The following is a 24,828-nucleotide window of genomic DNA, read 5'->3' as shown; positions in this document are numbered from 1 at the left end:
GGTTATTGATAGAAATGCATTTTGAGCAGTGAAAAAACATATATATTTGGTAGCTGCCACAAAAGAGAATGTTAAACTATTTGTGCTATACTATGTTATAAAGTCTGATAAGGATTTATTTACCTTCCAGTCATTCATAAAACGTAATGAATGTGGTAAAGTGGAATTATTAAGGGAGAGCAGCAAGATCAGTTCCAGGCAGGTACTGGGCGGGAATGTAAGCGAATGGGCTCCAGTTTCATTCATCCATTTATCCTCAAGCCTGAAAATGATAAAAGATTTTATTAAAGATAAATGGACTCAGTTAGCATAAAGTTGTTAGCCAGCAAAGAAAGAAGAAAGTCCTTTTTTAGCTGACGCTTTCACATTAGTAACACAGAAAACTGATTAGCACAGATCTTAGCTTTGGAATTACCTTTTAATATGTTTTCTGGAATTAGACAATTTAACTGTGGAATATTCGCCATTAGAAAAATGTTAAACTTTTTCATTATGTTTTAGTCGTGTCGTGCTGCTGCTCTTCTGTCCCCTCTTGGGTCCCTTTAATATTCCACTATGATTACAGAACTAATAAAAGCAGGAGGTAGAAAAGTACCTGATGTGAATTCTGCTCCATTTTTAAGACAATTAGCGAGCATTGTGCAATCAATCTGTCCATTTACAGGATTTATAAGGGCTAGCCACATAACTGAACTGGTATTTGTCCTGAATTCAACTGTATTTAAGGTACATTTGACTTGAGAATGGGTACCTTATGGAATTGGGTTACCCTTTTATCATAAATAATATATATACCAATTTTCCTTTCCAAAGAGAGATGTACATACTAACACGAAATAGCATACTTGCAGCAAAAATTAACAAAGTGCTTTTAGGTTGTCATGTAGGCAGCAGTGGAACGAGATCACAGGAGGCAGGATCGCTGCTTCAGGAGGCAGGCGGTGGCAGGAGTGCAAGGATTCTGCAGTGCCTGGGCACTAATTAGATATTGGCATCGGTGAGTAGAGTCTCCTTGTCCATTCAGTTCCCTGTGGTGGGCTGCAGGAAAATGGCTACCAGAGGCGGTGCATGCAAAGATTGAGTTCTCGGGAGACAAGATCTCAATCATCAAAAGGCGCCACTTCCGGTGGCCATTTTTCCAAAGGGCATCTCTGGGAACTGGGTGGGAAAGGTGACTTTGCTCACTGGCATCGACATCTACTGAGCGTCCATACACCGCAGCATAGAAGCACTCCTGCTGCCGGCCTTCTGAAGCAGAGATCCTGCCTCCTGTGATTCCGCTCCATCGCCGCTGAGCCCCAGGGAAACTACCGTTAAATAGATTATAAGACGCACCACCATTTTTATTTAGAATTTTTTTCCCCTATTTTGCACTACAAAGGTGCACCTTATAGTCCAAAGTGTTTTATAATCCGCAAAATATGGTACGTTGCTTGTTCAATGGGGTCCCATATAAAATGAAAACAAAACACACATAAACATAAAAAGAGTGGAGTTGAAGGTAGAATATCTACAATAAAGACATAAAGCTAAGTGTTTTGTTTAATCCTTCGGGGACCATTGTGCCCAGAGAAACAATCTACTTACAGTGGCTTGCAAAAGTATTCACCCCATTGTCATTTTGCGTGTTTTGTTACCTCACAAATTGGAAATGCTCCTTTTTTGTTTTTTTAGGGTTTGCATCTGTTAATTTAAGAACATAAGCTTTCCACATCTTGTCACTGGTGTCAGGACTCAAATGTCAGGACCCTGCCAGCGTCAGCAAACTGCCACGCCGAGCAGGGTGACTTACCCCCACTAGGGGAGAGCGCGGGGTCCAATACAGTAGTGACGAAAATAGTAATGCGTCCCAGGACCTAGATCATTTGACTGCAGGGGGCGGGGCTTAGCGTCCTACTGCTGCAGATGATATAATGTACCTACTGCAGGGAAACTGTAGTAGAGGAAAACGCAGGTCAGACAAGCGAGGGTTCGTACATGGAGAAGGCTGTGCAGTACCAGAGGAACGAGCAGAGAATAGTCAAGTCACAGGCAGAGGGTCATACACAGAGAGGTAGCGCAGTACAAGTGGGACAGGCAGACCTTGTAACAGGGACAGAACCGGATCAAAACCAAACAAGCAAGCAAGATATCAGGCACAAGTACGCACAAGGTCAACTAACTCAGCCGAGGGCAGGAGAATAATTGACACTGGACCTAGGTCAAGTAAGCATTAAATAGCCGCCCTCTGCCAGAGAGAGGCAGAAACAATTAACCCCTGTCTGACCAGGACGGGCCAAAGACAAAGCCCATCCTGTATCATGACAGTAACCTCCTCTCAATGGGGGGCCACTGGATCCCCGGGTCTCTCAGGATACTTGGCGTGAAAGGCCCGGACCAACCGATCCGCATGAACCGATCGAGCAGGAACCCACGACCGGTCTTCAGGACCATAGCCTTTCCAATGTACAAGATATTGAAGGGCACGACAGACCAACCTAGAGTCAACAATTCGTTCCACCTCATACAAGACTGCCCGTCTACCAAAACCGGTGGTGGGAAAGATGATGATCCCTCCTCACAGGTTTCAAAAGGGCCCTATGGAAATCATTGGGGATCCGTAGAGATGGCGGGAGACGCAACCGAAAAGCCACCGGGTTAACCGCTTCGGTAATTTCATAGGGACCAGTAAACTTAGGTCCAAGCTTCGCAGAGGGGACCTTGAGCCTTGTATTCTTGGTAGATAACCATACCTTATCCCCAATCTGGAACACCGGCCCCACGGATCGTTTTTTGCCTGCAAAAAACTTATATTTATCCTGGGCCTTCGTAATGTTACTCTGGACCTCCCGCCATACCTCCCCCAACCACTGGATAGTCTCATCCTCCCCAGGACACCCAGAGTCCAAATGGGAAAACTCTCCGAAATGAGGATGAAACCCGTAGTTGCAGAAAAAGGGAGATGTACCCGTAGACTGATTAATGCGGCTGCTAAATGCAAACTCGGCCAAAGGTAATGCAGTACACCAATCATCCTGTCGGGCTGAGGTCAAGGAACGCAGAATTTGCTCCAGAGACTGAATGGTCCGCTCGGTCTGCCCATTAGTCTCTGGATAGTAAGCGGATGAAAAGGACAGACCAATACCCAACCTCTTACAAAATGCCTTCCAAAATCTGGAAACAAATTGTACTCCTCTATCAGACACCACATTCAAGGGTACCCCATGCAACCGCACCACATGCTCAACAAACAGGACAACTTTTCCGCATTAGGTAGAGCTGCCAAAGGTACAAAATGTGCCTGCTTACTAAACCTGTCCACCACAACCCAAACGACGGTATTACCCTTGGAGGGGGGAAGGTTGGTGATGAAATCCATGGACAAATGAGTCCATGGTCTCAGGAATTGGCAGTGGTACCAATTCCCCGGCCGGCCGGTTATGGGGGGTTTTCGCACGGGCACCAACATCACACGCAGACACATATTCCCCAACATCAGAGGATAAAGAAGACCACCAGAATATTATAGCAATGGCCTTCCGGGTAGCCGATATCCCTGGATGTCCGCCCAGAACTGAGTCCTGGAACTCCCGGAGGACCTTGAGACGAAACTGAGCTGGTACGAAAAGTTTATCCACCGGCTTAGCCGGAGGTGCAAGAGACTGGGCTTCCCGAATCTCCCATTCCAACATATTAGAAATACCTGCCACCACCACCCCGGGCTGAAGAATGGAGGTTCGGGGGGGGGGGGGGAACCGGATCTAGACTGCGTGACAAGGCATCAGCTCTGACATTTTTGGATCCTGGCCGAAAAGTGATAGAGAAGTGGAATCGGGAAAAAAAAAGTGACCATCTAGCCTATCTAGGAGTCAACCTTTTAGCTGACTCAATGTAAGCTAGGTTCTTGTGGTCTGTAATTACGGTTATAGGATGGACAGCCCCCTCCAAAAAATGCCTCCATTCTTCAAAGGCCAACTTTACGGCCAGAAGTTCTCGATTCCCAACATCATAGTTTCTCTCCGCAGGGGAGAATTTCTTCGAGAAAAAGGCGCAAGGTATCAAATTAGTCAAAGCGGCAGGTCCCTGGGACAATACCGCCCCCACCCCCCACCTCTGAGGCGTCCACCTCAACAATAAATGGTTCAGACGGGTCCGGTTGAATAAGAACTGAAGCAGACATGAAACATTTTTTTAAAACACTGAAACGCCGCTATCGCTGCGGCTGACCAATTCCTTATATTGGCCCCCTTTTGAGTCATGTCTGTGAGGGGTTTAACCACCTGTGAGAACCCCCTTATAAAAGTGCGATAATAATTGGCGAATCCTAGGAAACGCTGCAGCTTTTAAAACACAAGGTTGGACCCAATCGACAATGGCCTGCACCTTATTAGGATCCATGCGATACCCCTCAGCAGACACAATGAACCCAGGAAAAACAGTTCCTGTACAAAAAATAAACATTTCTCTAGTTTAGCAAAGAGACAGTTCTCCCGAAGCCTTAGGAGGACTGCATCCAAATACACCACCATAAAACGTCCAATAAAATCAGAGAACACGTGATTTATGAAATTTTGGAAGACCGCTGGAGCATTGGTCAGACCGAAAGGCTTGACCAAATTTTCAAATAACCCTTCAGTATCGTGAAAAAAAGCAGTTTTACACTCATCTCCTTCCCGGACTTGGATAAGGTTATACACTCCCTGTAGATCAAATTTCGAAAACCACTTAGCTCCGGACAACTGGTTGTACAAATCAGGAATAAGTGGGAGGGGATACGTATTTCTCACAGTTATCTTATTTAACTCTCGAAAATCGAGGCATGGGCGTAAACCATCGTCTTTTTTCTTTACGAAAAATAACCCCGCCGCCACGGGAGAGACAGAAGGACGAATGTGTCCCTTACGGAGACTCTCGGAAATGTATTCCTTCATAGCAGCCTGTTCGGGACCCCAAAGGTTATACAAGCGGGCCTTGGGCAATTTAGCACCTGGAACCAGGTCAATGGCACAATCAAATGGGCGGTGTGGTAAAATCTCAGCCCCTTTTTTGGAGAAAACGTCCGTATAGTCTTTTAGGTACTCTGGAATACCTTCCAGACCCACGGACGACACAGACACAGTAGCAAGACATTTTTCAGAACAATAGGGACCCCATTTAACAATGTCCAGAGATTACCAATTAATGACTGGATTATGTAATTGTAACCAGGGGAACCCCAACACCAGTCCCGCAGGCAGGTTGTCCATAACAAAGCATGAAATATGTTCCTGGTGCAAGGAACTCACTTTAAGGAGAAACTCCTCTGTAAGAAATATGACATCATTCTTAGCCAGTGGTGTTTTGTCAATGGCAACAACGTGGATAGGAGTCTCCAGCCTAACTGTCCCTAATTTACACCTGGACACCAAGTCAGAGTCAATAAAGTTCAACGACGATCCGCAATCCACAAAAGCAGAAGTGGGTGTGGAGACACTCCCACAACAAAGTTCCACTTGCAATAACATTTTTGAAAATAGAGAAAAAGGTACCTGAGAGCCTGGGTGACCTCCACGACAATCACCTGGGCTCAGTCGCTTGCTGGTCAGTGGAAAGGAGGGGCAATCCTTTTTCCAATGTCCGGAATCACAACAGTGAAAACAGCATTTTCCCAAGCGCCGTTGTCTCTTTTCTTTACTCCTTGATGTCGATGGTTCCCATCTCCATGGTTTCCAATGTAGGACTGGCTCCCCTTCCGTGGGAAAATAACGGGGTTTCAATCTGCATCACTCCCGTGGCCCGTAGCCTGCGATCCATTCGGACGGCTTGTGACATAGCGTCCTCCAGGGAATCAGGCGGAGGGTGGAGAGCCAAGGCATCCTTCAGACGTTCAGACAGGCCTCTACGGAACAAATCCCGGAGGGCGGCATCATTCCAGCAGACCTCAGCAGCCCAGCATCTGAACTCTGAGCAAAACCACTCAGCTGAGTGCTTCCCCTAGCACACACTCATCACCCTGTCCTCAGCCACACGCATCCGATCAGGCTCATCATAAATATGCCCCAGGGCCTCAAAAAATGCATCCACAGTCGCTCAGGGGCAGTGGTCATAAGGGAGAAAGCCCAAGCCTGGGGAGCTCACATTAACAGAGACATAATGACCCCCCACTCTCTGACTTTCATCCCCAGAAGAGTGTGGTCTCAATGAAAAAAAAAGCTTAAAGCCCTCCTTGAACACTTTGAATTCCCTTTTATCTCCAGAAAAGGTATCTGGTAACTCAACCGGAGACTCATAGGAAATTAATGTAACATCCCGAGCCCCCGATGATAAAACCCCCTGCCCAGTGTCAGCGATCAACTGCTGAGACTGAGCCAGGGCGAGTTGTTCCCCCAGGAGTCTCTGAGACATCTGAGTCAGGTGCTTTACCTGCTCAGAAAGAGCGTGCACAGGATCCATCACACACACGAGAAAGGGAGCAGAGAAAAAAAAATGGTAACGGTCAGTTATGTCAGGACTCAATTGTCAGGACCCTGTCAGCGTCGGCAAACTGCAACGCTGAGCAGGGTGACTTACCCCCACTATGGGAGAGCGCGGGGTCCAATACAGTAGTGGCGGTTCAAGCAGACAGGACATGCGGCACTGAAAATAGTAAGGAGTCCCAGGACCTAGATCATGTGACTGCAGGGGTTGGGGCTTAGCGTCCTACTGCTGCAGATGATATAATGTACCTACTGCAGGGAAACTGTAGTAGAGGAAAACGCAGGTCAGACAAACGAGGGTTCATACACGGAGAGGGTTGTGCGGTACCAGAGGGACGAGCAGAGAATAATCAAGTCAAAGGCAGAGGGTCATACACAGAGAGGTAGGGCAGTACAAGAGGGACAGGCAGAACTCGTAACAGGGACAGAACCGGATCAAAATCAAACAAACAAGCAAGCAAGATATCAGGCACAAGGCACACGTACGCACGAGGTCAAATAACTCAGCCGAGGGCAGGAGTATAACTGACACCGGACCTAGGTCAAGTGAGCATTAAATAGCCGCCCTCTGCCAGAGAGAGGCAGAAACAATTAACCCCTGTCTGACCAGGACATGCCAAAGACAAAGCACATCCTGGATCATGACAACTGGGATTTTTGCCCATTCCTCGAGGCAAAACTGCTCCAGCTCCGTCTAGTCAAGTCTGACCACAAATTTTCAATTGGACTAAGGTCTGGGCTTTCACTAGGCCACTCCAAAACATTTACATGTTTCTCCTTACACCACTAGTGTTCCTTTAGCAGTATGCATTGGGTTAGTGTCTTGTTGGAAGGTGGATTTCTGTCCCAGTATCAAATCACTGACAGACTGAAACAGGTTTTACACAAGAATATTCCTGTACTCTCACCATCCATCTTCCCCTCAACTCGGACAATTTTCCCTGTCCTTGCTGCCAAAAAACATCTCCACAGCATGATGCCACCATCATGTTTCACTGTGGGGTTGGTGTTTTTGAGGTGATGAGATGTGTTGGTTTGGCGCCAGACACAGCAACTACTTTGGTGTTCAAAAAGTTCAGTTTCGGTCACATCTGACCACAACACCTTCCTCCACACATTTGAGGAGTCTCCCACATGTCGTTTGGCAAACTCAAAATGACCCTTACCAATTTTATGCAAAAGTAAAGGCTTTTTTTCTGTGCACTCTCCCATAAAGGCCACCTCTATGCAGTGTACGGTTTATTATGATTGTATGGACAGATACTCCAGTCTCTGCATGAGAACTATGCAGCTCCTCAGGGTTACATTAGGTCGCTGTGCTGCCTCTCTGATTAATGCCCTGCTTGCCCAGGCTGACAGTTTTGATGGGCAACCTTCTTTCGGCAGGTGTGTTGTGTGTACCATGCGCTTTTGATTTAATGATAATGTATTTGATGGTGTAATAGGGGACCATCAGAAAATAGGGGTTTTTTTTTTTTTACAACCAAACCCTGAATTGTACTTCTCAACAACTTTGTCAATAACTTGTTTGGACATCTCATTGGTCTTCATTGTGTTGTTTGGTTAGTGGTGCCTCTTGTTTAATGGTGTTGCAGCTTTCGTGGCCTTTCAGAAAAGGTGTGCATATACTCATAGATCATGTCACACTTAGACTGCACACGGGTGGACTTCCTTTCACTAAGCATGTGACTTATCAATGTAATCATTTCTGGTGCCAGCAGTTAGGGACTTCACAGCAAAAGGGGTGAGGTAAATGCATATGCACATGATAATTTTTAGTTATTTGATCCCATAAATTTAATTTCTGCGGATATTTTTCTCACTTCACCAACTTAGACTATTTAGTGCTGATGCATAGAGCAGTAATGCAATTCAAATTTCATATATTTCATATTTACATGCTATAGAACTAGAGTGCAACGTTATTATTTTATTTTTTTTATGACAGATGACTACTCTTAGTTTGCACCTGTATACAGCAGTTTTCTGTTTGGAAGTGACAGTCAGTCTTTTGTTATTTGAATATTGGCTCTCTGACAAAGCACTCTACCCTCCACCATGTGGTGATTTTAATTGCAGCAGGGATCTACCTATCCTTAAATGCAGGCTTCAGCCTAGGAGAGAATTCACATTAGTTAGGTTCTCAGCAACCCGAAATCGCCTTGTCGTTGGCTGTTGGGCATACATAAATTGTCCAAATTAGGTGCTATGCATTTCCATTTTTTCTTAATAGCTGGAGCAGTAACACTATTCAAATTTCATATATTTCATGTTTACATGCTATAGCGCTACAGAGTGCAACTTTGTTTGTTATGTATAGAGATGGCTACTCTTCGTTTGCACCTGTATATACCAGTTTTCTGTTTGTAAGGGACTGTCTTTTATAGTTAGTTGTTTGCTAGGGATGTTTCTTGCTTCACCCCTTTACCACAAAGCCTGTTTTTACCTTCCTAACCAGGCCAATTTTTCAATTCTGACCACTGTCACTTTATGAAGTCATAACTTTGGAAAGCTTCAATGGATCCCACTGATTCAAGCACTGTATTCTGTGACATATTGTACTTCATGATAGAAGCACGGTAACAATTCTTTGATATGACTTATTATTTGTGAAAAAAATCTGAAAATTTCCCACATTTCTACTTTACATCAGCACAATTTTAGAAAAATATAGAATTATAACTTCCTAATAAAAAAGGTTAAAAGTTGACCAGCGATTTCTCATTTTTACAACAAAATTTACAAAAAACATTTTTTTTTTTTTTTTCCATGAACCACTTCACGTTTGAAGTTACTTTGAGAGGCCTATATGACACAAAATACCCAAAAGTGACACCATTCTAAAAACTGCACCCCTCAAAGTGCTCAAAACCACATTCAAGAAGTTTATTGATCCTTCAGGTGCTTCACAAGAATTAATGGAATGTGGAAGGAAAAAATAAATATTTAACTAATTTTTCAAAACAATTTTTATTTAGACAATTTTGTTTTACTTTCACAAGGGTAACAGGAGAAAATGAACAATACAATTTGTAGTGCAATTTCTCCAGAGTACGCCGATATCCAATATATGGAGGAAAACTACTGTTTGTGTGCTCATCAGGGCATGGAAAGGCAGGGGCACCATTTGACTTTTTGAATGCAAAATTTGCTGGAATAATTAGCGGACGCCATGTCTCGTTTGGAGACCCCCTAATGTGCCTAAACAGTGGAACCCCCCCCACAAACACCATTTTGTAGACTAGACCCCTTAGGGAACTTATCTAGATGTGTGGTGAGAACCTTGACACCCCAGATGCCTCAAAGAAGTTTATAACGCTGAGCCATGAAAATAAAAAATCCCATTTTTCCCATAAAAATGTTTTTTGCCAGAAAATTTAAATTTTCACAGTAGTAGGGAGAAAATGGACCTCAACATTTGTTGTGGAATTTCCCATAAGTACCACCATTAGAGACTCCATTTTACAAACTACACTTCTCATTGAATTCATCTAAGGTTGCAGAGATCATATGGACACCACAAGTGTGTTCAAGTGTGTTACAGAATTTTATACCATTGGGCAGTGTAGTAAAAAATAATTTACATTTTTATTACCAAGATTGTGTGTTAGCTCCAATTTTTACATTTTCATACTGTGAAATAGGTACAAATGGCACCAATATTTGTCCCACAAGTTCTGCTGAATGTAGAAATATCCTATATATGGCTGTACAGTACTACTTAGCCACATGCCATTGTAGTGACCAGTATGTTGAGGTGACAAGTACGTTATGACCAGCTCATGCTTCAGGAGACATGCACCCGTAAATTAGGCGGACTCTCATCACTACAGAAATGCTAAACATGTGGGCTCTAAATGTTGCTTAGACATACTGCGGCTCAGTAAGGGGAGGGGGGGCATTTGGATTCGGGAGTGCAGAATTTGCTGAATTTCTTTTGAGTGGCGACGAGCCATTTAGCTTTTCCAGAGCCTTTGTACTACCAGTAACTTGGAAGCCCCCTATATTTCCATTGACAGATGACAGACCTGAGTGGGGATTTGCCTTTTTTGTGGATTGAGTTGAAGCTTTTATTGGTAATATTTTGCATAGCATTTAGGATCACATTTATCCGTCGGTCTACACTGAGAGCTTACTTTGGGGTTTCCATCTAAATCTCCTAGTGACGTGACCGATGAAACCCCAGAGGGATCCATTCGCTATAATGAGGCAGCAGAGTTACTCTGGAGGCCATCTGGCCTCTGTTCAGTGGTGTCCTTTTCAGAAGTGCACAAAACTGTGGTTGATTGCACTTTTATATAATCCTAAAACGATGGATATTGACGGATCAGAGGTTAGATGACGTCCACAGGACCTCCATCTGCATCATTACATTATTTTTTTGCAGTGTTCACTGACGGGGTTAACTAGTGGAAGAGTTTTATAGGTCGGGTTGTTCGGACGCGAAGATACTAAATGTGCAGTTTTTTCATATTTTTTTACCTAAATAAATGTATTTTTTACCCTTTTTTTGTTTGCTTTTATTCTTTATTTGGGGATATATATATATATATATATATATATATATTTATTTTTACACTTTTTCAATAATTCATATTTTTTTTTTTTTTTTTTAACTTTTATTACATTGTCCCAGGATGGGACAACATTGTATACTGACAAATCGTTGATCTGATAGTTCTGCAATGCAGGGCATCAGAGCAGCATCTGACAGTCAGGGAAGGAGACGTGTCAGCTCCTATTCTTAGAAGTAGTCCAGTCAAAAAAAAAAAATCCTTTACCCTGAACAAATTACATGAAAGCGGTTTATTGTTTTTTTTCGTTGTATTACATGTAGGGAAAACATACTAAAAGTTTACCAAGATAGGGTTACCATAAAGGGTCCAAATGTGACGTCAAAGAATATGGCCGCCAAAGCTGTAAAATGTTAAATGCGACTCGCCTTTCAGTGTCTATCATATTTCTTTTACAATTACTACTATTATATTTATTATTTAACGATTTATTTATCTTCTTTTACAGAGCTGAGAATGATGGAAAGTCAAGAAACTTGCCCCTTATGCAGCCATGAAGTAGAAGATGACGGAGAAAGAGTGGTGATTGGTGCGAAAGGAGCTGAAGGGATCAATAAAGCCAGTATTGAGAGGGGCGTTAGCACTGTGGTAGCTGCTGGAGCAGTGGTGCACAAGAGATGTCGTATGAACTACATAAACAAGAAGCAAATAGACTTGCATAAGAAAGCTACTTCCGTTCATCGTTCACCTGCCAAGAGAGGTACACGGGTGCCTACTGGATCCTATGATAGCACAACGCAGTGTTTCTTCTATGGACATGAAGTGGTGAAGACAAGATCTAGTAGTGATTTTGATGAATATAGCTTTGTTAAAACGGATGGATTTGTAAGGTCCATCTTGTCACATTGCAAACAGCGTAATGATGACTGGGCAATCACCATTCAAGGGAGAATCGCGTACTTTGGGAAGGACTTATATGCTGCAGACTGTCTGTAACATCGTTCATGTGACATTAACTTTCGGACAAATTACGGAATTCCTATGCGTCATGGTGGTGGATCTACTACAAAGAAACCACGGAAGGTAGGGAGGCCGATGAACATGGACCAAGAGCTTGCGTTCTTGAGAATGTGTGCATTTCTCGAGGGCAATGATGAAGAGCAACTGACGGTCACAGATCTTGCAAAGAAAATGACGGAGTATCTTGTAGAAGGAGACAGTGCTGCCTATAGTAATAAATGGCTGAGGTATAGGCTGGAGGAGAGGTATGGCGATTCGCTATTCATAGCAGAGTGTGAAGGGTTGCCTAACATTGTAACGTTCCGTGAAAAGACCAGAATAATCCTGAGGGACTATTTCCGTAGTCAGGAAACGGATGAAGAAGCCCAGAAGAGAGCCATCATAGACACTGCGGCCAAACTAATCAAGAGCGATATCAAGTCTAAGATCCCATCTTCAACCGATGAATATCCGAAGACTTCTTCGCTTGAATGTCAGTCAGCCTTAGATTATCTTCCCCTGAGTTTGCTTTGCTTGCTTGAAACCCTCTTCGTTGGAAAGGACATTCACAGGAAGGTCGCAAGCATTGGACAATCAGTTGTTCAGGCTGTACGTCCCAGGGCTGTAGTAGCGCCATTGCAGCTTGGGTTAGCAGTCCAGCTTCATCATCATTTCAGGTCTCGATTTCTTGTAGACAGTCAATCAGCCATGGGATATTGTTCATCATATTCGGAAGTTCAGCGATTCGAGGAAAACGCTTCCGCTTCTGTTGGCCAGGATGTACTCGGTGGTACCATAGACAAACTGGATACGGCACTGCTGTTCGCTGCGGACAACATCGATCATAATATCATCACGTTAGATGGGAAGGGGACTTTCCACGGCATGAGGATGGTAGCTACTGTGACTCCAGGAAGGAAGGTCAGCCGCACTGTTCTCAGACGGAAGACTGCGGACTTGGAGATAGTTGAACAAAGCAGAGCTGATGTAAGGGAATACCGTTTCGCAAAACACACTCGCCGAAACATAAAATTCAAGCCCTTGCCATTTCTCGACGTCATTGACCATTGTGTTGATGTATTGTGGGAGATGTCTTTACGCTTCAAACAGCCTGCACCGAGCTGGAATGGAATGATGCACATGCTACATAAAGACTGTGATCATCCGGGGTCGTCTTCGGTAAATCTTCCTGCCCATCATTGACATGTATTCCGGAGACAAGTCATGCATCTTCTCTACTCTTGAGTATCTGTGCAACCTTGCTGATAAACACCGATCCGCTGCAGTTGTTATATTCGATAAGCCACTCTACTGGAAAGCGTCAGAAATCAAATATGAGGTGCCTGAAGACAGCCCGGTTCAAGATGCTGTCCTGATGCTCGGGAGCTTCCACACATTGATGAATCTTATGGGTGCCATAAGAACGTTGATGGATGGGAGTGGAATCAAAGAGATCTTGGGAACAATTTACGGTGACAATGCTGTGCAACACATCATGACTGGAAAGGCAGTTCAGCGTGAAGTTCGTTGCCATCACCTCCTTGATCAGTGTCTTACTCAGCAAGTTGCAGACAAAGTACTTTGCGACCATCTCGGTTTTGCAGACCTGTTGCAAGAACTTGAGCAGTTGTATGCTCGGACACTGACAGGGGAGAGTGACTTGAATTCGGTCATCACTTCTACCTGCCTTAGCGAAATTGTCCACCTCTTGTCCAACAAAAGAAACGGATTATCCGCTCACTCTCGCACCAGTAAACTATGGCTGAATTACCAACAGATGGTTGGAATTGCAAGGGAGCTTATCGAGGCCTATCGTACAGGATCCTGGCTGATGCACCTTCATGCTGTAGCCAAATGTTTGCCCATTCTTGCAGCTGCTAGGCATGGGAACTATGATGTGAAGGCCGCCTACCTTTACCTCCAGTCTATGACCATGCTGGAAGATGATATGTCATCAGTCTTCCATAGATTTATGAATGGCTTGCATGTTGTAAGGCGGACTGATCAGTACTGGGCAGGCCTGGGTTGCGACCTAGTCATCGAGCAAGCTCTGATGCACTCCCTAAAAACTGCAGGAGGACTCACCAGAGGAAGTGGAATGTCCAAACATCAGAGGGCCTTGTGGACTATGTGCCAGGGTCCTCTTCCTACAGTGATGCAATGCAGGGTTTCACTCGCCAGAGCTTTGTCACCAGTGAACACCACAAGGAGGCAAGAACATCAAGGACGAGAAGAGATCGTGAAGACCTGGAGAAAATTGCAGATAAACTCGAGACCTTTTCACCTTTCTCTGATGAAGTGTCCCTTCGCAACATTATCACCGGTGTCAATGCAAATAAGGATGTGAATATCCATAACCTGTTCACCATTGGCAGAGAAATAGTGGCAACAATGGAGGGTCAATCACTGTTTTCAGTTAAGTACAAGCGGTCAATGAAAGCCAAGACCCTGGCATCCAGTGAGGCTATTGACATTGCTAAGGACAAAACAATAGACCCCGCTCTTTTGTTCCAAAGGTTTCTTGTGGTGTCTCAAACTGCTGATCTTTCCCTTGATGAGGTGATGGCCTATGAACTTTCACCATCTTTGAGGCAAAACATCTCTTACGCAAACCAAACAAAGCACAACTGATGGCTGCTATAAAAGAACAGAGTTCAGATGACGCAGTACTCAAGGATGTACCAGAAGTGGAACATTATGTTCTTGACGGAGGTTCTCTTATCCATCGACTGAAGTGGTCAGAAGGAAAGACATATTGTTCAATCGCTGAAGACTATGCATCTTTCACACTAAAGCACTATGGTAAGGCTACGATAGTATTTGATGGTTACATTGGAGGACCAAACACTAAGGACATTACCCATGAGCGACGGCGCAAAAAACGAACAAGTAACAAAGTGAACATTGCTGAAGGAACGAAATATGTTGTGAAAAAGGAGGACTTCCTTTCGAATGTGGAGAACAAATAGTCTCTTATCAATCTCGTTTCACAGCGCATGAATGACAGAGGTTGCCACGTAATACAATCAGAGGGGGGATGCAGATGTGGAGATTGTTAAGGCAGCAGTGTCAATGTCATCCAACAAAAGTAGAAGTCTCATTGGCGAAGATACAGATCTTTTGGTGTTGTTACTTCATCACGCGTCAACCAGCGACGGCAACAAACTTTATTTCTACTCGGATAAAGGGAGTCCTGCAACAGTATACGACATTAAGGTTATGAAGAAGTTCCTGGGAAACCATGTCTGCAGCAGTCTTCTGTTCCTTCATGCATTCACGGGTTGCGATACCATCTCCGCGGTTTTTGGAATCGGAAAAAAACTCGATCTACACAAGGTTTTGAAGGGAGACTCTGTCTTAAATAACTGTGCTAAAATCTTTTCCACACCTAACAAAAACAGAGCGGAGATCGAAGACGCTGGGTGTAAAGCGATGGTGGCATTATTCGGGGGCAAACCTGGAGACAATCTGTCTGCAATGAGGTATTCTACTCTCTGCAAAAAAAAAGTTGGTTCAGCCAAAATCTTTGTTACACTTGAACGACTGCCACCGACCTCCTCTGCAACAAAGTATCATGCCCTTCGGAGTTACCTCCAAGTGATGCTTTGGATGGGCAATGGTGAGGCCATGGACACTACTGAATGGGAATTGCAGAACAACAGTCTAGTTCCAGTGATGATGGATACTTCACCGGCGCCAGAAACACTTCTGAAAATAATTCACTGCAATTGTTCTCGTGGTTGTAGTACACTTCGGTGCACTTGCAAAAGACACAGACTTACCTGTTCACGGGTATGCGGACCATGTCAAGAAGGGCATTGTGACAATATGAGTGAGGAAGCAGTGTCTGATGATGAAAATATTGAATATTGACCTGACACGCTTATTCAGTGATGAAGTAGGTCATGAAATACACTGTGTATTAATTCTATAATTTCTAGAAATGTACATATATGTCATGACGTCATTGATGACGTCATGACCTCGCCTGTCCATGTAGTTAGTATAAAACTTTGTATAAAAAATGTTATATGAAAATACATAGTATACAAAATGCAAACTCTTCTGTAACCTAAAGCTACAGCTTTGAAATAGGGAAATATTCGTTATTTTTAGTGCGATGGCTGTCATCGTCTTATGACGTCATAGTTAGGACCTTTGTGGTGATCAAATTTTTGAAAACTTTTAATATGTTGCTCCCCACATATAATAGTAATAAAAAAATCATAAAACGCTTTCTTGGAATTTGTTCCGGGTCAAACGGTATTTTGACTGGACTAAAGGCACTCACAGGCCATCTTCCCTGCAGGACCTCACGGCCATCTTGTGGCCCGGGGTCACCATGTAGATAATAGACGCATCGTGTTGTGCCAATGGAAGCAGAGAGGTAGTTCAATTCCTCTGTGATGCTCCTCAATGTTGCGGTGTACGATTGACAGCGGCATCAGAGGGGTTAAACATCTGCGATCAGGGCTAGCTCAGTGTGAACCCGCAGGATTGCGACGCCGTACCTATATGGCGGTTTGCGGGAATGCAGCTTCCATGGAACATGTCAGGAGGGGGAATGCCACATGTCAATTTTTTTTAATTAAATGTAATATAGTACATACGTCACTTTTACAGCTATAGTACAAACACATGGTCTGCTACCTAGACAAATAGAAAAGAAATGTTGTGTTGTCAGTCACAGCACATAACAAAGGTATTAGCTAAAAACCACAAGGTGTTGACACTATGAAATACTGTTTAATCAGCTATGTGTACAATGACAGAACAATCCAATCTCAAACTGAAGCTGGGAATTGGCTTTGTGATTTGCCAAGCGGTAACACACTAGAACGTGTTGGACAAAACCTTTACATAAATAAATTATTATAATGAAATTTCTTAAGCAAGCCACCTATTGATTTGGAAAAACACATCCCGCTCTACAAGCTAAAAATAAAACTGTGGCTCTCCTAAGTCTTGTTCAAATCTCGTACTGATGAAATATTCAGCAGACATTGGTAGAAAAACCAAAACAAATCTCAAGAAAGTACGGTACATTTTTTTCTATGTGCAAAAGAAAGAACTATATTGATATCATGTCTGTTTCCTTAAATTTTTTCACCACCAATGTGAGGAGGCACAGAGACAACAGCAAAAAATGGTCGAGAATTACGAGACAGCAGGGTTTGTGCTCCTCACTTTGGTCAGTGGGCATTCTGTACATACAATCATCTAATCAAACAAAAAAGTTCCAGCGACAAACATCCAAATCAGATTGTTGAATAGACGTTAAAACTTCATCTTTATTGCAATGCCTTTAAAAACACACTGTTAAAATTGTAAATCCAGGGGATTTTAACAGTATGTTTTTAAAGACATTGCAATAAAGATGAAGTTTTAACGTCTATTCAACAATCTGATTTGGATGTTTGTTGCTGGAACTTTTTTGTTTGATTACCACAGCCGCTTTTTCCGAGCACCATCCTGGAGTCCACACCCAAAGCCACAGGAATTCATCTAATGGTGAGCTGAATACCATTTTTTTTTCTATATTGAAATACAATCATCTAAACCAGCTAGTTTCAGAGTGAGAGCTGCTCCAAGAAGTCAGACCCTACAGTGAGAAATATACTTGGTGTGGGAGAAAGAAAAAATGTGGTCGGTAAACCAAGGAGGAATGAACAAAATAGCAGACTTAAGCTGGCCATAGAAATTTCTGTTCAGCTAACAGCTAAACCCTACCGACATCACAATACAAGGGAACTCTCAGCTTGGCCAAGAATTCCTGTCTTCTGTGAAAGACCCACAATCCAAATTAACTGGCAGTAGCTTATCTCCCGACTGAACAAAAGCCTTGGGCGACTAAATTCCAATCGTCGTAAACCTCTCTTTGCCGACATAATCTGATCCCCACCATACTGTGGGATCAGAATTCCCATACTACATATTTTGTTGCAGAAGTTTCTGCGACTGTCCCATTTATCTGACCACATTCAGATAAATGGAGTGGATTTTAAATTGTAGTTTTTTTCCGTAGTTACATAGGTTGAAAAATGACTTTGGTCCATCAAGTTCAACCTTTCTCTCTTAGCCACATTTTCTCTATCGCTATATTATTTATAACCCACAAAACCATAGAAAAGCATCCATCTCTTTTTTTTTTAAATGTTATAGTATTTGCCATTATTACCTCTTGTGGTAGGGCATTCCACAGTCTGACTGCTATAACTATTACTATTTAGACGCCTGAATCGCCTTTACTCCTCCCAAATGTCCCCTGGTCCTTTGTAAGGAATAATCATGTACCAGTCGTTTGTACTGACCACACATTTATTTACACATATAAATGAGATCTCCTCTGAGACCTCTTTTTTCTAAGCCAAAAAAACTCAAAACTGTGAAGCCCAAAACTGGATCCCATATTCTAGATGTGGCCTCACAAGTGATCTACAGAGGGGTAAGAACACGTTTGTATCATTGGATTTTCGCTCTTCTTATACATCCTAAAATCCTTTTTGCTTTTGCAGTTGCTGCTTGACATTGAGTACTGCTGCTCAGCTGACTTGTAACCTCAATACTCAAGCCCTTCTCCTGTTCTGTAGTCCCAAGTATGGTCCCAATTAATGTATACGCAGCAGGTGGATTATTCCATCCTAGGTACAGTACTCTACATTTATCAATATTAAACCTCATCTGTCAAGTGTTTGCCCATTCAGACATCTCATTCAGAACGTTTTATAATGTGCTGTCAAGGTCAGTTTTTATTATACGACATAGTTTAGTGCAACATAGGTAGGTGGAACAAAATCTGCAAAATCTGGGTGAACTGACTTGTAATGTGACTGTACAGCCCCTTTAAAATGTACATACATGCACTCAATATGAGGGGGCATTATTGCATATGCAAAGGGAGCCCCGTATTATGTGTTGATGTATAAGTAAAGTTAGCAGAGACATGCACCAATCAGAGTTACGTTTTTCTGTCAAGTTGATGAGGAAGTGAAGGTAGTTATATACAAAGGATGTCAGTGGGGACTCGGGAGCAGGGAGGTCAGAGCTGTGGCTATCCTGCAAAGTGTGGCACTGACCACTCTTACTTTTGAGAGACAGGCTCAGACTACTGATTTACATTATCCTACAAAAAAAATGCCATGCACTAAAAGTGGTGCTCTAGCAAGGGTGTTCTGTGAGGGGCATGCAGAATTTTGGGACTTCTAAGAAACCACACTGCAAGTGGGTGAGATCATAAGCCCCTGCTTCATCAGTTCCAGTGGTAACCTAATAGAGTGACAATTAGGTCCTGGCTGGCAGTCATGGGCTTTATTCCTACCATCCACATTTAGTGAGTTTTTGATGTTTCTGCACCTATTATGTAAATTAAGTTACTTGCGTTTTTTCATTGCATGTTTCGTGCATTTTCTTCACATGCATTTCTATCACGCTATGATGCTATGATTTTTGTCTCTTTTTGGTATAGCATGGTTTAATTAACGCTGCTATATTTTTGAGGATTTCTGGTATGTGGCTGTGAACAAACTTCAGGTGTGGATTTGAGGCATTTTTAGTGCGTTTCTACCATGTAAACGCACTAAATACGCACTTTAGTTTCTTTACCTGGATATTTCACGCATCTAATGCAATTCTATGGGGAAAATCCACAAACTCAGCGTACCTGCAGCAGAAATTCAAATGCTGCAAATTTGAGACATGCACTGCAGGTCAGAATAAAGCACAGAGGGGTGAGATTTCTATAGATAACATCCTATAAATCTTATACATGTGCCCCTGCTGTGTACTGTGTAATGGCTGTGTCTGACTGTACAGGGACATGGTCAGATCGTACCACAGCTCCTGGGAGGAAGCAAGAGAGTATACTGACAGGACAGCAGGACATCTTAGATGATTCTGTGAGGTAAAACACTGCTTAAAAATAGGCAGGCAAATGTTTTACCTCAGAGAATTCAGCAGCTGTGATCCTATGCTGTCCTGGCTGTATACTTTTGCTTCCTCCCCTGCCCAGGAGCTGTGGTATGATAAGACCATGTCCCTGTACGGTCAGACACAGCTATTACACAGAAGCCAGCAGGGGCACATTTATAAGGTTATCTCAGCACAGGATTTTTTTTTTCCACACATCCAATTGTGGAAAATAGTTTTATTCCAAGAACTATTAATTAAAACGTTCTTTGATAGTGAGACAACCCCTTTCAGTAAAAAGGTATCATTGTAACACCTACCTTATAGACCTCTTCAGCGTGTCACATTCTAACTAAAAGATTAAATCATTAAATCCATGTAAAGGGCCCTTTACACATAGCGATATCGCAAAAGCGTCACAGATTTTGTGACGCAGCAACGATATCACTAGCGATATCGCTACATGTGATACTCACCTCCGACCGGCTCCCCCGCTGGCTATCGCTGATCGTGCGAGATCGGCCTGGCCCATTTCTCGTCGCTGGCTTCCTGCTGGCGCTGACGAGCGAGCCATGGATGCGGGCGGAAGACAGTCACCCTCGCCGCGTCTGACAGGTGAGTACGACCAGCGACCGCTGCTGCATCGCTAGTGAGATCTGCCTGATGGGCAGCTCACTAGCGACCATTTCGCGATGCACCAGCGATCCTGAGCGGGTCATATCGTGGTCGGGATCGCTGGTGCATCGCTAAATGTAACGGGGCCTTAAGCCTCTTGATTTAACTCGTCTAGCATTTTCAGATAAGAACATTTCCCATTCTAAGTTTCCTTTTAATGGACCAACCTAAGATTATGAATGTATGACTGACAATAACAGAGCCTCCCAGAACTTGCTGATATCAGGAATTTTTAAACTCTTGACAGCCTCACTCATTGGAAATTAGCTGTCACATTCACTTACACTGCCGGGACACAGAGGGGAAAAGTGTAAATCAGCATTATATCCTGAACTAAGGATCATTATTCAACATTTTTAGGAAGACTGCACTGTAATAGGGTAGAGTTAACACATATCGCACAGCAGGGGATGGGTAGTTCTGTTCCAGCTTCCAGCTAATTACAGATCAGAAGAGGGTGAAATGTTAACGTATTGATGTTCTTCTAAAATCTATTCCTTTTGTGCTCTTGTCAATTCAATTACTCATGCAATGAAGTAAACCTCGCCATTGAAGCAAAAGAACATTTAGTAATAGAGGGAGTGCTAAGATCATATTTCACATACTGTACGTCCAAGATAGTGGTCAATTATATCATTACAGTGACCCAGGAGGAAAGCGGTGTCTGCACACTAGATAAATGACATGAATGAAAGTAGTTAAAAGGAAGTTAAAGTTGTGCCAGACAATTAACCAGTACAACTTTGCTAAGTCCTTGATTTTTTTTGCATTAGCCTGCAAAATCACAGTTCTACGGATTGATCTCACTCATAATTCACAGTCACAATATAGTACTATCTTGCAACACAAATCTACATTATTTAAAGGGAACCTGTCCCCAGTTTTTGAGCCTATGAACAAGTGTCACCACCTTTAACTGATCCTGTGCTGCATTCCAGAAACGTGTCTGTCAGCTTCCAACTCCCCCTGTACGCCCCCAAAAATACCATTTGATATGCTCCTGGGCTGTATGTAAATAAGAGTGGTCCGGTCCGATGGTCGTCTTTGCTGCTGCGTACGTCCCTTCTCTCTGCTCCTAGTCGCGTCCTACTGCTTTGATTGATGTGATGCGTCAATAATAAACTCAATCTCCATGGACTGTATGCATGTTCACCACATAATACTCCATTGCAGAACAAAAAAGCATGTTCAAGTGTGTTTAATGTTTGCTCAACAACAATTAGAAAAGTCTGTGACATACTGGGAGAATATAGTCTGGTCAGATGAGATCAAAATTGAGCTCTTTGGGTGCAATAATATACACCATGTTTGGAGGCCAAAAGGCACTGCATATCACTCCCAAAACACCATACTAACCGTAACATTTTAAGGTGGTAAAATCATGATTTGGGGCTGTTTTTCGGCATACGGCACTGGCAAACTTCATGTCATTGAAGGAAGGTTGAATGGACAAAAGTACCGAAACATTCTTGACAAAATTCTGCTGCCATCTACCAGGATGATGAAGATGAAACAAAGATGGTAATTTCAGCAAAGTAATGATCCCAAACACACAGCCAATGAAACTCTCAATTAGTTTCAGAGAAATAAAGCTGCTAGAATGTGCCAGCCAAATACATGAACTGAATCCAATAGAAAATTTATGGACAGAACTAAAGCTCACAGTTTATAGAAGGATCAAACAGAACATACAGGAATTGGAGGGTGCTTGTGTGGAAGAATGGGACAAAATTCCACCAGAGCAATGCATGTGACTAGATTATCCAAATAGAAAGCGGTCATCACCAACAAAGGCTTGTGTGCAAAGTATTAATTAAATTTCAGTAATTGTTTGATACTTTTTTCCTGTGTCATTGCTCTTTATCACGCATAACATACAGGGAACCTGTCAGATCCCCTGTACCCTGAGGACCACCAGCGGTGGTGTCTACATATCTAAATACTCTGCTTAACAGTCCCTTTATTACATTACACACAAACACATATCTATAGAAAGTACTGTATCCAAAGTCAGTTTCAGATATGCAAATGAGGACTTTGACTAGGTGATAAGACGTTAGTGTCCCCAGACTAGTTGGCTCACTTAGCATGACCTACAAGCGCTACGTCAACCCCAGTGCTAGTCTTCTTCACTTACGATCATGCGCAAGGCGCCTCTCTGTGGCCGGGACGCGTACACCTGGCTTCAGAGGATCAATGTAGTAAGGGATGAGGCTGAGCGGAAAATAAGAAAAAAATTGCATTTGCATAATCATTTGGAACATGGTATTTATATATGTATTTGTATAATATTATATATATATATATGTATATGTATACACACCTATTGTAAGATGGCCGCTGGACAAGCCATTGAGGTGAGATATGCATCATCACAGATGGTAGCCTCAGTGATGTAAGCCAAGAAAAACAGGCTCCAGCACATATAGTGCTTAGAGAGTTAATAGGGTGTATCTTGGGCTGGGTTTACAAGCATTCAAAAAGGATGTTGTTAGCCCTAAATCTATCTAAATGTATATGCAATGTTGCATAAGTGTGTAAAATATAGTCACTCATTTCCAGCGCCATTCTCCTGGCAGACAGCTGTGCTGACTTTGGTCTTGATAAAACACAAGTGGACCTACACCAGCAGATCACATGGCTCCCCAAACCATCACTGATTGTGGAAGCTTCACACTAGACCTCAAGCAGCTTGGATTGTGTGCCTCTACACTCTTCCTCCAGACTCTGGGACCTTGATTTCCAAATGAAAAGCAACATTTACTTTCATCTGAAAACACCTTGGACCACTGAGCAACAGTCCAGTTCTTTTTTTCCTTGGCCCAGGTAAGATGCTTCTGGCGGTGTTTATTGGCTATATGTAGCTTGACACAACAAAAGTGAAACTTCTAGCCCATGTCCTGGATACATCTGTGTGTGGTGGCTCTTGAAGCAATGACTCCAGCAGCAGTCCACTCCTAGTAAATCTCCCACAAATTTTTGAAATGCCTTTTCTTAATCCTTTCAAGGCTGCGGTTATCCCAGTTGTTTGTGCACCTTTTTCTACCACACTTTTTCCTTCCACTCAACTTTCCATTAATATGCTTGGATACAGCACTCTGAACAGCCAGCTTCTTTAGCAATGACATTTCGTGGCTTAACCTCCTTGTGGAGTGAGTCAATGACTGCCTTCGGGACACTGTCAAGTCAGCAGTCTTCCCCAAGATTGTGGAGCCTACAGAAACAGACTAAGGGACTTTTTTAAAGCTTAGAAAGCCTTTGTAGGTTTTTTTTGTTAATTATTGAAATTTTCTTCATATAATGACTTTGGGTTTTCATTGGCTGCAAGCCATAATCATCAACATTAATAAACACTTGAAATAGATCACTGTTTTTACTGGCTCTACATAATATAGGCGTTTCTCTTTTTGTATTGAAGAACTGAAATAAATTCACTTTTTGATGATATTCTAATTTAGTGATAGTCCAGTCAAAATACGGAAAAAAAATCCTTTACCCTGAACAAATTCCAAGAAAGCGGTTTATTGTTTTTTTCATAGTATTACATGTAGGGAAAACATACTAAAAGTTTACCAAGATAGGGTTACCATAAAGGGTCCAAATGTGACGTCAAAGAATATGGCCGCCAAAGCTGTAAAATGTTAAATGCGACTCGCCTTTCAGTGTCTATCATATTTCTTTTACAATTACTACTATTATATTTATTATTTAACAATTTATTTATCTTCTTTTACAGGGCTGAGAATGATGGAAAGTCAAGAAACTTGCCCCTTATGCAGACATGAAGTAGAAGATGACGGAGAAAGAGTGGTGATTGGTGCGAAAGGAGCTGAAGGGATCAATAAAGCCAGTATTGAGAGGGGCGTTAGCACTGTGGTAGCTGCTGGAGCAGTGGTGCACAAGAGATGTCGTATGAACTACATAAACAAGAAGCAAATAGACTTGCATAAGAAAGCTACTTCCGTTCATCGTTCACCTACCAAGAGAGGTACACGGGTGTCTACTGGATCCTATGATAGCACGACGCAGTGTTTGTTCTGTGGACTTGAAGTGGTGAAGACAAGATCTAGTAGTGATTTCGATGACAATAGCTTTGTTAAAACGGATGGATTTGTAAGGTCCATCTTTTCACATTGCAAACAGCGTAATGATGACTGAGCAATCACCATTCAAGGGAGAATCGCGTACTTTGGGAAGGACTTACATGCTGCAGACTGTCTGTGTCATCGTTCATGTGACATTATCTTTCGGACAAATTACGGAATTCCTATGCGTCATGGTGGTGGATCTACTACAAAGAA

General features: G+C 42.8%; 1 protein-coding gene across 4 annotated transcripts in view; it reads right to left on the bottom strand.

Moving 5' to 3' along the window:
* UBE3D (ubiquitin protein ligase E3D) overlaps nt 1-24,828 on the bottom strand; it is a 273,046-nt gene that overhangs the window by 105,890 nt on the left and 142,328 nt on the right. For 3 of the 4 annotated variants that reach the window (XM_073589672.1, XM_073589671.1, XM_073589674.1), the window contains exon 9: nt 124-262. The exons of the other annotated variant lie outside the window; for it this stretch is intronic. In XM_073589672.1, the coding sequence (XP_073445773.1) occupies nt 124-262 (139 nt within the window). The remainder of the gene's footprint in view (nt 1-123; nt 263-24,828) is intronic. 4 annotated transcript variants of the gene reach the window in all.

The sequence above is a fragment of the Dendrobates tinctorius genome, unplaced genomic scaffold (genome assembly GCF_039654945.1).
Source record: "Dendrobates tinctorius isolate UK_male_01 unplaced genomic scaffold, ASM3965494v1 ptg000111l, whole genome shotgun sequence".
Taxonomy (NCBI): Eukaryota; Metazoa; Chordata; class Amphibia; order Anura; family Dendrobatidae; genus Dendrobates; species Dendrobates tinctorius.
This window is presented reverse-complemented; position numbering and strand designations above follow the sequence as displayed.